Source organism: Cornus florida, unplaced genomic scaffold (assembly GCF_030987335.1).
Source record: "Cornus florida cultivar Cherokee Brave unplaced genomic scaffold, ASM3098733v1 CherokeeBrave_3.0.0_Hap2_Chr06, whole genome shotgun sequence".
NCBI lineage: Eukaryota > Viridiplantae > Streptophyta > Magnoliopsida > Cornales > Cornaceae > Cornus > Cornus florida.
The window spans coordinates 99539415-99553950 of NW_026775576.1; the positions used below are offsets into that span (position 1 = coordinate 99539415).

General features: G+C 37.4%; 1 protein-coding gene across 2 annotated transcripts in view; it reads left to right on the forward strand.

The window, feature by feature from the left end:
* LOC132313299 (uncharacterized) overlaps positions 1-14536 on the forward strand; it is a 32435-nt gene that overhangs the window by 3254 nt on the left and 14645 nt on the right. The window contains exons 3-9 of one of the 2 annotated variants that reach the window (XM_059812010.1): positions 679-771; positions 851-965; positions 1077-1245; positions 4928-5102; positions 8635-8760; positions 10415-10975; positions 11178-11807. In XM_059812010.1, the coding sequence (XP_059667993.1) occupies positions 679-771; positions 851-965; positions 1077-1245; positions 4928-5102; positions 8635-8760; positions 10415-10975; positions 11178-11807 (1869 nt within the window). The remainder of the gene's footprint in view (positions 1-678; positions 772-850; positions 966-1076; positions 1246-4927; positions 5103-8634; positions 8761-10414; positions 10976-11177; positions 11808-14536) is intronic. The other variant, XM_059812012.1, reaches the window with a different exon arrangement.

The window sequence follows — 14536 nt, forward strand, 5'->3', positions numbered from 1 at the left end:
GAGAGAGGTAGACGTCTAGAGTTTTATTATCTCTTTTAAGGGTAGAGTTTATTTGTAGCCGTCAGATATATTTCAGTCCAGTGGCCTACTATTAATAGACTTATGGGCCTTAAAGATATGGGTCTTATTTGTATAAGGCAGGCTGATATAGTGGGCCTTATTGATCTTCTGGGCTATGGGCCTTGTATGAAATGGACTTAAGTGGAAAATCCAAATCACTTATGGACCTGAGATTGTTCCTGAGCCAAGGGAGCCTAGCTCGAAAGCTCGAGCTCGGCTCGTTTAGCAAACTAGCTTGGGAGCTTGAGCTTGCTGCCTTTATTAACTAAATGAGCTTTAATGAACTCATTGGCGAGTCGAGTCCGAGCTACTCATGAACAGCGCGGTTCTGGTTCATTTGCAGTTCTGTGTTGTACTACCTTGGATGTTCCTAGCCTCATATTGTTGTCATTTTCCTCCCACTCTTGTAGAATCGTAGGAAGTTTGGAACACATGACAAATGGAAATTAGTTGAAAAAGAACTTCTATAATATTCTTTAAATCTAGTCTAGTATGTAATCTATTCTCACATAATTAATTATTATGATCATAACAGACCTCTTCGCACCATTACATTAGTGCATCTTCTGAAATATATGCATTAACATAGTAACATACATGTTTCTGTAATTTTTTCAGGGTTTGTACTCTAGTGACTTGGATGATTCACTTGAATCATCATGGGAATGGGTGCTAAAGTTTAGGGATGAAATATACTCAATAGCATTTCAGGTAAGCAGTGATTTTAATCACGGCACCCTTACTTAGGTTATCTGCATGTCCTGATTCATTGTAACTAAATGTTTACAAGCCAACAAGCGATGGGAGAAGGTTGCTAGCGCTGAAGTTCATTGAAGCAATTATTCTTCTTTATACACCTGATCCTTGTGGCTCTTCAGAGCCACCTTCTCACCAGGCTTCTGAAGGTATTTCTACTTCCTTTGATATTATAGATCTAAATGTTGGAATATGTTATGTTAGTAATTTAGCTCTTGATTGCATTGTTTATGTTTATATTCTACTCACCTCTTTTGTAGGACTCTCTATGGAATTTAACATCTCATGGCTTCGTGGAGGTCATCCTGTACTGAATGTTGGAGATTTGTCAATTGAAGCGAGTCAGAATTTGGGGCTATTGCTAGATCAGCTCAGGTTCCCAGTGGTGAAATCTCTCAGTAGTTCCATGATCATTGTACTTATCAATAGGTATCTAATATTTTCTTGCCCCCCTACAACCTATATGAAGTTGCTCTTTCTTTTTAGCATTGCAACATGGAGAGCAGAATTCCGAAGCTGTCATGTCGTAGCACTTAACCACATAAAAGTTGGCATGACATTCAAAAGAGATGGGGTCATGGAGATCAATTATGGACGTGTGTCAGACTTGCATGATGCCTTACCTGATTCTTTGAGGGTATATATGGGGTCCTATATATATATATATATTTTTGATGAGTGATATATATATATTTTTTACCAGAAACCAGAAATATATTAGGAGAATGATACAAGTGAAAGAAGGATGAGGATTTCTTCAACTAAGGAAATACATACAATGAATAAAAAAAAGAGACCAGGGCTACAATTATTGAAAATAAATTTCCTCACTCAAGAACTCCTCCAAACTCGGGGAGGATGTATTTGAACACTGAAAGAGTAGTGCTTCTCTTTTTGTCAACATCCTCATTAACTGATCCTAGTATCCTGTTAAGTTCTGCTCGAGTGTAGGAGGATGAATCCATTATATCTCTTATTATATGTTTATAATGACATGAGAGAAGAAACAGATAGCCACCCCATACAACTAGAATCTCCTTCGATCAAGAATGTGATGTAACCCTAAAGAACATGCTTCTCTAGGGTCTTCTAAGAGAGTTACATTTCTGCTTTAATGGCATAATTCATCAATCATACCAGCTTGTTTGGGGAAAGCTAGAATCTAAGAAGCATTTACATTCTTATAAAGGTGCCTTGTCCATGTTACACAAACATCGACAGTTCATGGACACTCAGCTGACACTTCTAGGCACTCCTAACAAATGACTTATGTAGCAAGAGCACGTCTTAGAAGTACCCATTTCCTACAATCTTGGAAACAATATGAACACAATGATTCAAACTTTCTTTTTCCTTCCTTTGCACTCCTAAAAAGTGACTTTTGTAGCAAGAACACATCTTAGAAGTACCCATTTTCTACAATCTTGGAAACAATATGAACACAATGTGTTCAAACTTTCTTTTTCCTTCCCTTTTCTTTTCTTCTTCTTCTTCTTTTTTATTTTTATTTTATTTTGTTTTGTTTTCTTCCATAAGAAAATTTGACATTGTAATAATTTTACACATGGCCATCACAAGTGAAGCCTGTAATAAGCATTTTTTTAACATAGAACAAGATCATAATTATAATGGAAATTTTTTGTTTGGGAGTAGCAGTAGTATATTTAATTGTCTTATATAGTGGATATAGAAAATATTTATATAGTTCTGTATGTGTTGTGCCCATTTTAATATATTTTTATGATTTTTAATGTCAGCGTATGTGTGTTGTATCATTTCCGTCTCCCATATCTTCTTTTGTGCTACTTAGGCAAGAACTACATTCTTGTAGAGGCTCTAAATACATCCCTAATTACAAGCTGATCTAGAAAAGGCCTCCAATTATTGGAATAGCCTTATTAAGGGTTTTTAGTGGAGGAACCACATGTCAGTACCCAAAAAAAAAGAGGAGGAAATTTCAAGGCGTTTTCTAAGTTCTTTTATGTGTGTAGCTTTTGGGACGCATTCTCCTTTTAAATGATTTCTAATACATTTTACTTATCAAATTAAAGCCCGAAAAAAACTAGCTATATTTACTTTGCTAAAACCTCTAAAGGAGGTTTCAATTCTCAAAAAAGGAATAACCGTTTTAAGGCGGCAACTCGATGACTCATTGGTTTTGTCTTTGTTACGCCATAAAGCTGAGTGTGGCGCAGTGAAGAGAGAAATGGTTGGAGTTATCCTTACTCTTAGAAAGAAAACACATTTAAATGGAGGCCTTCTTAGGCCATTTAGCTTGAACAACCTTATTGGTACAATTCACTTAATAGGAGGGAAGGATGAGGGAGGGAGGGAAGATAGGAGGGATGGAACAAGGCTCCATCGTTTGGTAGGAGGGATAGCTTGAGGGAAGGGAAGGATGGAGGGATGAACCATCCCTCCTGGACCACCGTTTTGCTTCCATCCAATGTGGGAGGAAGAGGAAAGAGAAAAATAAACGTTTGTTAGATAAATTTGAAAAGACATCTGTACCCCTCGTTTTAATTTATTTTTTTAAGGGTATATAAGTAAAATAATAATAGCATCTATTTACTTCCCTTCCATCCGACCAAACAAAAGGAGGGATGAACACCATCCCTTCCCTAGGGATGCCTCATCCATCCCTCCCCTCTCCGTTCCATCCAATTTTTCATCCCTCCTACCAAATGGAACATAAGAGCCACTGACCATGCTGAGGCTTTACCTTTGGGGTTAAGCCTTAAGTCTCCTGAATCAATTTTGCCAAAGGGAAGGAAGATGGATTATCTCTCTTAGGAAGTAAACAGAAATACAATTTTGGGGTGAATGATCTACCACTGCACAATGCACAAAATTCCGACTTTTCTCAATTGGAATATAAAAGGAAGCAAAAGGGGATATGTAGATACGTGTTTATACCCACATGTACACATACGAATTCAGCTATTCTATTTTTTGATGTTTACAAACTGCAAAATGAGAATTGAGAGATGTCATCTCCATGCGTCGTTTGCCTGTATTTCCTTATCAGGGTGTACCTTTGGCACATTCTCTTTCTTCCTTAAAAGGAATTTAGATCCTTACCTTCAAAAATGGAGCCACTACCGTATCCCCAGCTGATGGGGTGATTGAGGAATTATTTTGGATAAAAAAGATGGTCCATCAAGCCTCAAAGAAATGAAGTTTTATACTGCCTGATATATTTTATTTTACAAGGCGTCTTCTATATTTTGTTAAAGATGGGATTCATTTAGTTTCTCGGTTACTTTAGATTTGAGATAGAGACAAAGAGGCTAACCAAAACTCACATGAAATTTGAAATGATTGCAAAAAATTAAATATAATATGAGACATGGTTTGGAATAGAAAAAAATGGAAAAGGAGATTTCATTTGGCCTATCCCATCCATGTGGGGTAAAGGCAGGAATGATGATGATGACAGAATGCATTTGGTAAGTTTTTTGTTATTAGGGGATCCTTTTGTAAAATTAGTTTTGCCAGTTAGTCTTGCTGGAAAATTGCAGAAAGCTTCCCTATGATCAGATTTTGCAATTTTTGGCTTTGATATCTCTGTTAATCAGGTCCCCCGTTCTATCTGATGCGCTACACTGGTCACATCGCCCACTTATCTACCGAGTTCCATGATGTGTGAAACCCATTTTCTCTTGTAGCGCTTCCTATTCGTCACGGTTCCATAGAGAGAAACCTTCCTTAAGAGAGAAATCCTTGAACACATACAATCCTTCCCCCAACCCGTACAGTCCCTACACTGTAAAACAATAATAATAATAATAACAACAATACATCTTCCGTGCCTTTATTTAATCGATAGCTTTCCCTTGTATTCTAACTCCACCAAGGGAAGAAAGTAATAAATAATTTTACTGATTCCTCGAGAGTGGTGTTAGGAATTGGCTTAGACTTTCAGTTTAGCATATCCTAATTAGGGGAAGATATTATCTGGGCTTTGTTCTTAAATGTCTCATGGTCCTCATCGGCTACTTCTTTTTTCCTTTGCTGGTCAATTTGTCATAAGCTATTAGTGCTTTGTTATAGCCTTATAGTATTTTTACTGTTATAAAGTTTGTTTATGCTCTTTTTTGTTTCTGATCAGTCTTTCAGCAATTGCAACGAAAAGACCTGCTTTTTATGGGCGTATATTACCGGTTTTACTTGGTTTGGACTACTCAAGCTATGTGAGCAAAGGGGTGCACGTTTCTGGGCCGTATCATGCTTTAAAGAATGCATTCCTCTCCTGCTTGAAATGTACACACCTGGGTGCTGTGCCGGTATATATTCTCTTTTGCTTGTTGAACGTGCTTTTTCTGTAACATACGAATTGGAAAAGAGTTCAGTCCTCTTCTGCTATTGGTTTTTGATCCATGGACTTGTGGTTGGGCATAATTTCTGCATTAATTTATATATGGTTCTTTCAGTTCATGCAGGATGTTGGTTACAGTTTTATTTGAAAATGGTTGCTTAATTGGAAATTTTGTAATAATTACTTGGGGTCACCAAAAAAATAAAAATAAACTGTGAGATTTTTTACAATTTTTTTGATTTGACTGAAGATAAGCTGTGTGCGTCTGCAAACGAGCACTCGCTCTGGTATATTGAGTTTAAAGTCTTGGTAATTTTGATTGGCCATATTATCCATTTCTGTCACGTGGCTCTAGGCTAATTCCTGCTAGAATTGACCATTTTGGAAAGCTGCAGCAAGCAAAACCTGCATCTCTTACATATTATTATTATTACTACTACTATTTTTTCGTAAAAGAGTCTTCTGCTGAAAGTGCCAAAATGGGGCCAAAACTGATATACAAGTGAGGTATACAATTATATGAGAAGTCAACCAAAAAATCTTAATCTACAAAATCTCTGCAAGTGAGCCTCTCCCATTCTGATTTTCATGTACCCTCATCACTAAGCTCCATGCTGTCTTTAGACCACACGCCTGTTGTGTTTGCCTTGAGCTTCCACTTGTTCCCCACTTGTTCCATGTCTCCCACTACCCTGTTCTACCATAATTACCTTAAAATTTAGTGCTATCTCAGCAAAAACAGGCACTCTAGATCTCCTCTATCCCACTCTAATTCAGATCATCTCCCGGAAAGGTCAATTTGTTGCTCGAATTATAACCCAAGCTGATCTTAGAAAACGTCTCCCTGCTGCTTTATTGTATGAATAAGACGCCCACCTCTATTCCCTAATGCCTTGCACTTAGGACACAGAAAAAAGCAATGGCAACCCCCAAAAATCTGGGCCTGTTTATGTTTTATAAAAGCAGTCTTCCCAAGCTACGAATCCAAAACATGCGTTCCCCCTCAAATTCTCTCTCCCCATTTCCTGCACTCTCTTTACGCTGGAATTTGGAAGAGGAGCGGGGACTGACTTATAAAAAAAAATAAAAGAGGAGGAACGGGGACCATTCAGGTTAAATGCACTCACCAAAGCTGAGATACCCATCGACACAAAACTGAAACCTACTTCAGTAAGGAAGCGGAGAGTGTATAGCTTCTATAGTTTCCACCAGACATCTCACGATGAAAGTTAGCCTTCCCTTGGATGATTCATATGTCACAACCAAATGCCTGTCTTCTTTCAACATGTTATCTACAATCTTGACAAGCTCTGCAGGGCACTCCCAGATCTCTGTTCTTGCTGTTAACTTCTTTTGTGCTGGTTCTATTGCAGTGGCTGCCCATTCCCAAATCTTCTAAACAACCTAGTGTTTCCTGTGTCCTCCATTTTTACCATCCTCTGTTATGAAGATTTAAATAAGGGCTTCATTGTCATAGATGGCAGACCTCCACGTATATGGATTTCCCATCCAAATTCCATTTTTTAGCAATCTTTAATCCAAGCACCATGACTGAAGTATTGCTAGAGCTGTCACTCCTATTCGAACTCCATACCCTTACCACAATCTGAAAGTGGGAGCAGTCCTTTTGCCTATATCAGTCAGCTCGGTGCTCTTACTCTGCACTTCAATAATAGTCATCTAAAACAGCAAATGAAAAATATCCAGAGAAAATGTTTACCCTTTTGGGCTGGTTTATCCTCTACCATTTATATCTTTTACAAATTATTCTTTTCTCACTGCCTCAATCATGTTATTTCTGGCTTTTCTTTATCCTGTGCTACCGCCAACTTGGGCTATACACTCCTCTAATAGTGCAATTATTGGTCTTTGATTGGAATTAACTGAACTATTTCTTGTCTCTCTCATCTTGTTTCTCATGTATTGGCCTGTAAATCGGGCTGGTCTGAGTCTGGCTGATGTAGCTGGAGTGCAGCCCAAATCAACATTTTTAGGCTTAGAGCTCAGCCATTTTAGCTCACTTTTATCAGCAAGAATTCAGCTTATTTTGTGTGACAAACTTCCGGCTGTGTGTGGGCCTGCTTGAAATAAATATCTAATTAATATTCCTCTCAAATGGAGACAATTATAAAATAGTACCTCAATTTCCTAATCTGAATTCTATAATTTGTAGGTATAATTCAGAAGATCAAAGACACTAACTGCATCATTAAATAGCTGGTTATATATTTAAACTTGCTACAGAATAAGGAGATAAAGTATCTAAGTCTTGTCTTTTAGAAATTTTTATCTTGCCATTTGAATTTAATACACTGCACTGACATCTTAATTTTTTTACTAGCATGTGGTTAAGGTAAAATTGATGTTCGTATGGTGAAAAGGTGCTTTGTTTACACAAAGTTGTTCAAGGCCCTCAGTTCCCAAAGAAGCCCTTTTGTCAAGACTTAAACCATAATACCTTATTTAGTGATAGGTGAGGTCCCTTTTAATCTGGTGCGCATAAAGTCTTTAGGCATATGCCGTGGAATAGGCTCTAGGAACAAGAAAAACATGCCTTCTTTTAATAATCATTCAATTGTATCTTTATATTCATTAAAGGCCCATTGATTGACTTGTTTTTATATCATGTTGTGGTTTTACGCCATAGATCATATTGCTAGTTGCTAACAACCATCTACTCCAAAAGCTTAAGCTTTTAGAGAGGTTGTAACTTAAACATTTAAATCCTTCAACACGCCCCCTCACGTGTGGCCTTTTTTTGTTGCAACACTTGTTTCAATTTAAATTATCAGGGTGATGGTCAGGTTTGAACTCGAGACCTTTGGCTCTGATACCATGTTGACAACCATCTACTCCAAAATCTTAAGCTTTTAGAGAAGGTGTAACTTAAATATTTAAATCCTTCAACACTAGTTATTTGGGGTTTCATGGGCTTATGGTGTCTAGTTGAATTATATATTTATTTTTTTCCTAAATGAATTATATATTTATACATCTAGTGCTTGCATCTAAATAGTTACCTAGTCTGGTTCTTGTTAATCTAGGAAGCTAGGAGGGATGGACTTGATTAAGACATAACTTTTCACATTATTTGCACAAATTGATTGCTCTTGATATTTTTCTAACGTTTAGCGCACTAAGCAATGGCCCCTAGTGCTTGCATCTGATATTTATTGCATTCATATTGATAGGATATATGTCCATTAGTTTTGCTAATCCTCTTATTTTTTATTTAATTTTAGGTCTTGAGCTAACCCTTTAACTGATAGGTTAATTTTTCTTTTGTTTTTTTTTTTCCCCTCCTATTTGTATATATTTGACTAGTTTGTGTTGCATATTATGAATTGTTTCAAGTTTAAGTATATTTAATAAACATGTCATCACACGTGTGCCTTTTGATGAACCTTCTGCCTAATTTATAGGAAATCTTGGTGCGTTAGCTCACCTCGTGCCTAATATCTATGCTTTTATATGATATTTTAATATTATGGTTTTTGCAGTGGCGAGATCGTTTAGTTGGTGCACTGAGAGAAATGAAAGCCGAAGGGTTGGCAGAAGTGGCCCTTAGCCAAGTTTGCCAGATCAATGGAAGTGTAGAGGGGAAGGACATTTCACTAATTTCCGAGGTATCTACCATATTGTCATGTCTGTATGGATTCTATTAGATCCATTACCCTTCTATATGTTGAAATGGAACATGCGTTAGGTACAATTGCATATGTTGACACTAATACACGGGCATTAGGTACGCATAAACGTACAGCTAGTGGTGTAGCTTCGTCATGTGGGGTTGAGCACTTGAGCTATGGGTCAATCCAAGTTCAACTAAGATCTAGAGGCTCTACCCATGCCTATCACAAGTTTGCTACCCGAGCTATTCAAGTTTGACCCAAGCCTATCGTCAACTTATGAGCTTAGATTATACTTATTAGGTTGGACTTGTTTGGGTGGAGATGGGTTGAGTAGAAATATTTTGTCTCAACGCATGTTTAGGAGTTTATATTACACAAAAAGCACATTTTTCAAGTATCAGAGCATGAAGCGTACCAATAGTGGAAACTTTTTTGTGTGCAAGCATCGTGTCAAAATAATCAAGGAAAAGTTAATTTTTTTGGGAGGATTATAGAGATCAATATAGAGGAGGTCCAGGAGGAAGACAAGAACAAGAGAGAATCTAGAGAGAGTAGGGAGACTCAAACCTTAATCATAGGTGATTGAGGTGTGAAGTGGCAATTAGACGTCAAATTTCCTTTGAACAAAATGGAGAGTAAAGAGATTGGGTTGGGTTGACCCGGGGGTCAGTCCAAGGTTCAACTAAGAGCTGGCAGGCTTTGTCATGCCTATACCAAGTTTGCAACCCAAGCTACTCCTGTTTGAGTTAAGTGTAAGGTCAAATTTTATGAACTCGTTGTACTAAATGGGATTAGACTCATTCGGGTTGAGATGAGTTGGGTTGGGTCAATCTTTTTTTATTTCATTACTCAACACATGTTTTTCTGGTTAAATTACATGAAAATCATCTATCAGAGCATGATGGGTACCATCTTTCATCAGTTGTTGCAACTCCTTTTGTGCAAGCATCATAGCATGAAGGTAATAATTTTCATCAATTGTTGCAACTCCTTTGTGTAAGAATCATATAAAAATAATAAATGCAAAAAATTTTATTATGTAAAGGTTGAAAAGATCAAGAAGAACAATAAAGAAAATTTAGAGAGAGAGAGAGTTGTGAGGGATAATTTGACCTTAATTCTTTATTTCTCCTTCAAACAACACAGAGGGAAAGAGATCGGGAGTTGCAGAACCATGGGGGTGATGTAGTTTGGAACTTGCAGAGAACAAATTTGAGCATACCAAATTAATAGTTAGGGTTTGTATCTTTTAGAATAATGGAGCCTTCTTCATTTCACTTATTACCTCTTTCTTTACAGTTCATTGTCAAATGTCCATCATATGGTTAAAAATAAACAGAACTATCAATTAATGGGGACCAACATTGAGTAATGGTATTTATATTTTTTATGTGTCGACATATATTTTTATATAAAAGATGGGGATTGGGTGACGTGGTTACCAAGGCCTTGGCTCGGCCCTGGCCCAAGCCCAACATATAAAATATATGTTGGGTTGAGTTTGTTAATCTCAAGCCAACCAGATTCCCTTAGAAGGTTGCCCAATCCCGCTCAAGGTTTTGGTTCAGCTGTGTTGTGCTGACCGAGTTGCAGCCTTATGCGAAGTCAGGACTTTGAGGCCTCTTGATAATTGCCAAATTTCTTACAGGAAGAGAAGTCTTCATTTAAAGAATGTGATACTGTACAGATTGGTAGTGTGAGGAAAAGAGCTGGAGGACAGGACATTAGTGACTTGATTGAAGATAAGGATGTGACTGGAAAACGTGTCAGAACAACACCTATTGTCTCGGAGGGATCAACTCAAGAGTTTAGTAGGGATCAGGATGGCATTACTTCAAGTGGACCAACAACATCAAGAGAAGTTGAAGATAATGGACCTGTACAGCAACTTGTTGCTATGTTTGGTGCATTGGTTGCTCAGGGTGAAAAAGCTATTGGATCGTTGGAGATTCTTATTTCTAGCATCTCTTCTGACTTGTTAGCTGAAGTAGTGATGGCTAATATGCGCCACTTCCCTCTTAATCGCCCTAAAGCTGAAGGAGATGAAGAACCACAGCTGAACCAGGGTTGTAGTCCAAACATAGTTGGCAGTGATTCCCAGTTCAAATATGTGTCATCATTTTTGACAGACATGTTTGCACCATCCAGAGGTTTCCCACCGATGGATTCTGTGTTAGATGCTCAACAATCTGCATTCAGTGATATTGAAGTAAGATTTTTTCTTTTCTTATATTTTTTCTTATGACCACTTATTCATTTGTTTTTCTATTTTCTGGTATTTCAATTTCATATTTTGTTAGAATTTTAGCTTTTTGTTAGTCTTTTTAATTTATTATCTTCCCAGTTTTGCTTGAGCCTTTTTATTTTCATTTTTTTTGTTGTTGACTGACTCAAATCTACTGAATTTGTAGAATCCTCAAGAGGAGGAGGAACATCCTGTAGTGAGTCTGGCTGGCACTGATGTGGTATCTGCCGGCATAAATCATGGAACTGAAAAGGCAACTACAGGTGTACCAGTTTCATCTCAAGATGTTCCCTCCGTAATAGAGAACAGTTATTCAGCTATTCCATCTGAAGTCCTTGACGATGGCAATCTAGCCAGTGAGATACCTGGTTTGGATTCAGCTACTCGCAGTGATGGATTGCCAGAAACATTGGTTGCTTCATCTTTTGCTTCCACTGATGAAGAAGATGCCAGTCAAGAGCAAGTTACTAATATAGGCAGGTCATCACTAGAATTACTTCCGTCAGTGTCAACTGAGTTACTTCCATCTGTATCAACTGACAGGTCAGAGGAGCTTAGCTCAAAAGCTGCTGTTACAGATGCAAACAGCATTAACTCCTCAACAGCAACTTCTGTTGGGTTGTCTACTCAATTTGTCCTGCCCAAGATGTCAGCACCTGTTATCAACCTCGATGATGAACAGAAGGATAATCTTCAACTCTTCGCTTTCAACCGCATCATTGAGGCTTATAAGCAAATAGCAGTTTCTGGAGGTTCAAATGTCCGCTCTTCTACACTTGCCTATTTAGGAGTTGAGGTATCTATCCTAACTTCAGATGGATGTTAATTCTTTTTTTGCAGTGCTTGCCATAAAGTTCTTGGCATCACAATTACTTGTTCAGTTGGTGTCTTAATTGATTTAGACAATTTCTTAATTTTCTATTTTCTTTCTAGGTGTCATACTGCCATGCTGTTTTAAGTTTCTTGATTCCTGATTGTAAAGAACTATTTCTAACAGATGACAATAAGGGTTGTATCCTTTTAGGATAGCATTAGTATTTTTTGTGTTCTTTGCCGGGCATATGATAACATTTATCTTAAATTTATAGCTCGGAAAGGACTATTGCTGGAGAGATCTATGGTCCATCCCCGTTGTGAGGTCTGTAGCCTCTATAGTGAGCACTTGGGCTAGTGGCATACCTTGAAGTTACATATACTGCTCCTTCACATTTCTTATATGTATAGAATACGGTTTAGTCATCAGACGCCTAGTTAAAAAGGGAGATGAACAGTTAATAACATTTGAAAGTGAATCAAATAATGGACATGATACTATTTTCAGTTGGGATTATTAGAAAGCTCCACTTTGTTAAGAAGAGAGTTTTGAAGCACATTGGTACAGCAGGAAGGAAGAGGAACCTTCCTATGTATATTAAGAAACAAAAGCCAAGGAGATGGGTACTCAAGAGGGAAGGAATAGGTTATTTTTATGGTATTTAAGAACTAAAAGCTTACGGTAAGGCACATTTCCTTGACCGCAAATGGACGTTGCAGACCCAAGACACGTTCATTGGTGGATAGAATTCCCCTTCCATTATCAACTCTAGAAATCTAACGGAGCTCTACCTTTAACTTTCTGTATAAGTGTAAAAAAAATTCTTAACAAATGGCAATACCTCTATTTGTCTTTTCTAGCACAACCAATCACAATTCTGAATGAAAATTGTGACAACCAACTGAAGAAATCTTTGGAAAAACTATCTAGTGTGCCAAGGTCTCCACTCGGATGACAGCTAAATTCCACTTGCTTGAGGAAGGAAGAACTAGTTTTTCTTGGTTTACCAAGCAAGCAACCTTCAAAGTTAATTTAAGATTGCCTTACAAAGGATGCGTCTAGTATCAGAGCCTTTCTGTCTTAGGACAAGGCTAGGACTTAAAATAGGTGCCATCCTGTAGTTAGTTTCATATTGACTTTTGGTTTTGGAAAATTTGTAGGTTTGGTGCTCAACGAGATTTAAGACAGGTGTTTGTCTGTGGAAATTTAAAAGGTTTGGAACATGCAAGTTTTGGAAATGATAGGTTGTTGGGATTTCAGAATGAAGTTTGGTGCATTCTGTGGACAGCAAATACTATGGGGTTTTTGTGTTAAATGAAAATCCATAGAATTGGAGAAAGATATATGGTAGACGGCTTGTTAGGATGAGTTTTTGAGGATGTGATAGTGTTTTGAGGATGTGAATGATAATTTATTTAAGTGATTTGGTTTATTTGTGTTTTGGGCCTTTGGGGTTGCTAGGGTTTAATCTTTGATGGAGAAAGTGTTACAATTATTGAAGTAGAATTTTCAGGGTTAAAGAGAAGTGGTTGCTGAGGTTTTGTTGCAAGTTATAAAAACTGCCAAAATTAAAGAAAAGAAAAAGAATTGTTTGGTAAATTTATCTTGAGTTCTTTAAGGTTTCACCTCTTCAAGGGGATATCATGTCACACAAAAGTAATCTTCAATACTCAGAAATTCAAAGACAGCTTCTAAAGATAATTATATACACACACATAAATGATCTCTTGCTCTCTTGCACACCGATGAGCAAGAAACTTATCCACACCAGGTATAGTGACCGTTAGATATGATTGCTGTTTTTTTTAGTAACTTCCTTTTTTACTCTTGGATCATTTCCAACAATCACCATGCTTGGTGTGGAGAAAGTTTCTTGCTCACTGGCGTGAAAGAGATCATTTCTGTGTATATATAGGCTGTTGTAGGTCTAATTCTACTAGAACGTGGGTTCAGTTTTATAGCCAAAACATAATTTTATTTATTCTTTCTCTATTTGAAACACACACACTCACTTTGCTCCTATGGGGTTTTGAACACTCGACCTTCTACTTTAGAAAGTGAGGAAGTATCACTAGGCTACTACCCTTGGTGCACAAACATAATATTTAAATTAGGGTAAAATGCAAAAACCCCCCCTGAACTATTGGCCTAATGGCCTATTGCAATTAACCCCCTGAACTATTAATTTGTTGCAGTTGAGGACAATCCGTCACTGGAAAAAAAAGAGACAATTTTACCCTCATAAAAAACAACGTCGTTTTGGAAGTTATAAACTTGAGTCAATTATGTGGAAGGTAGCAATCTCAAGGGCCAATCAAAAAGTGACAACTCACCTCCAATCAAAATGCCACCAATCAGATTGTAATATAATTTGTTTTAATATAACTAAAAGAAGATAATATAATCACAGAGAGAGAGAGAGAGACGAAGAGGGGAAGTTGAAGAAATATAAGGCAATTGGAGTCGGTGAGGGCTCTTGGCAAATCGACACCCCGGTGCGATTCTACTATTTTCTTCTTCTCCAAATGTACACTCTCTTGAATCTATGTCTAACCTCTTCTCTTTCACTGTATATAATTTCTCTTCTATTTGCTGCGTGATTTTCTCGAGAAAATGTCTGCTGAGAACAGGGGTTGGAGCGATGCCACTTTCTGGTACTGAATTGAAGTGATTTTGGAGGCGATTTCTTATGATTTGAAGGAATTAAAGGG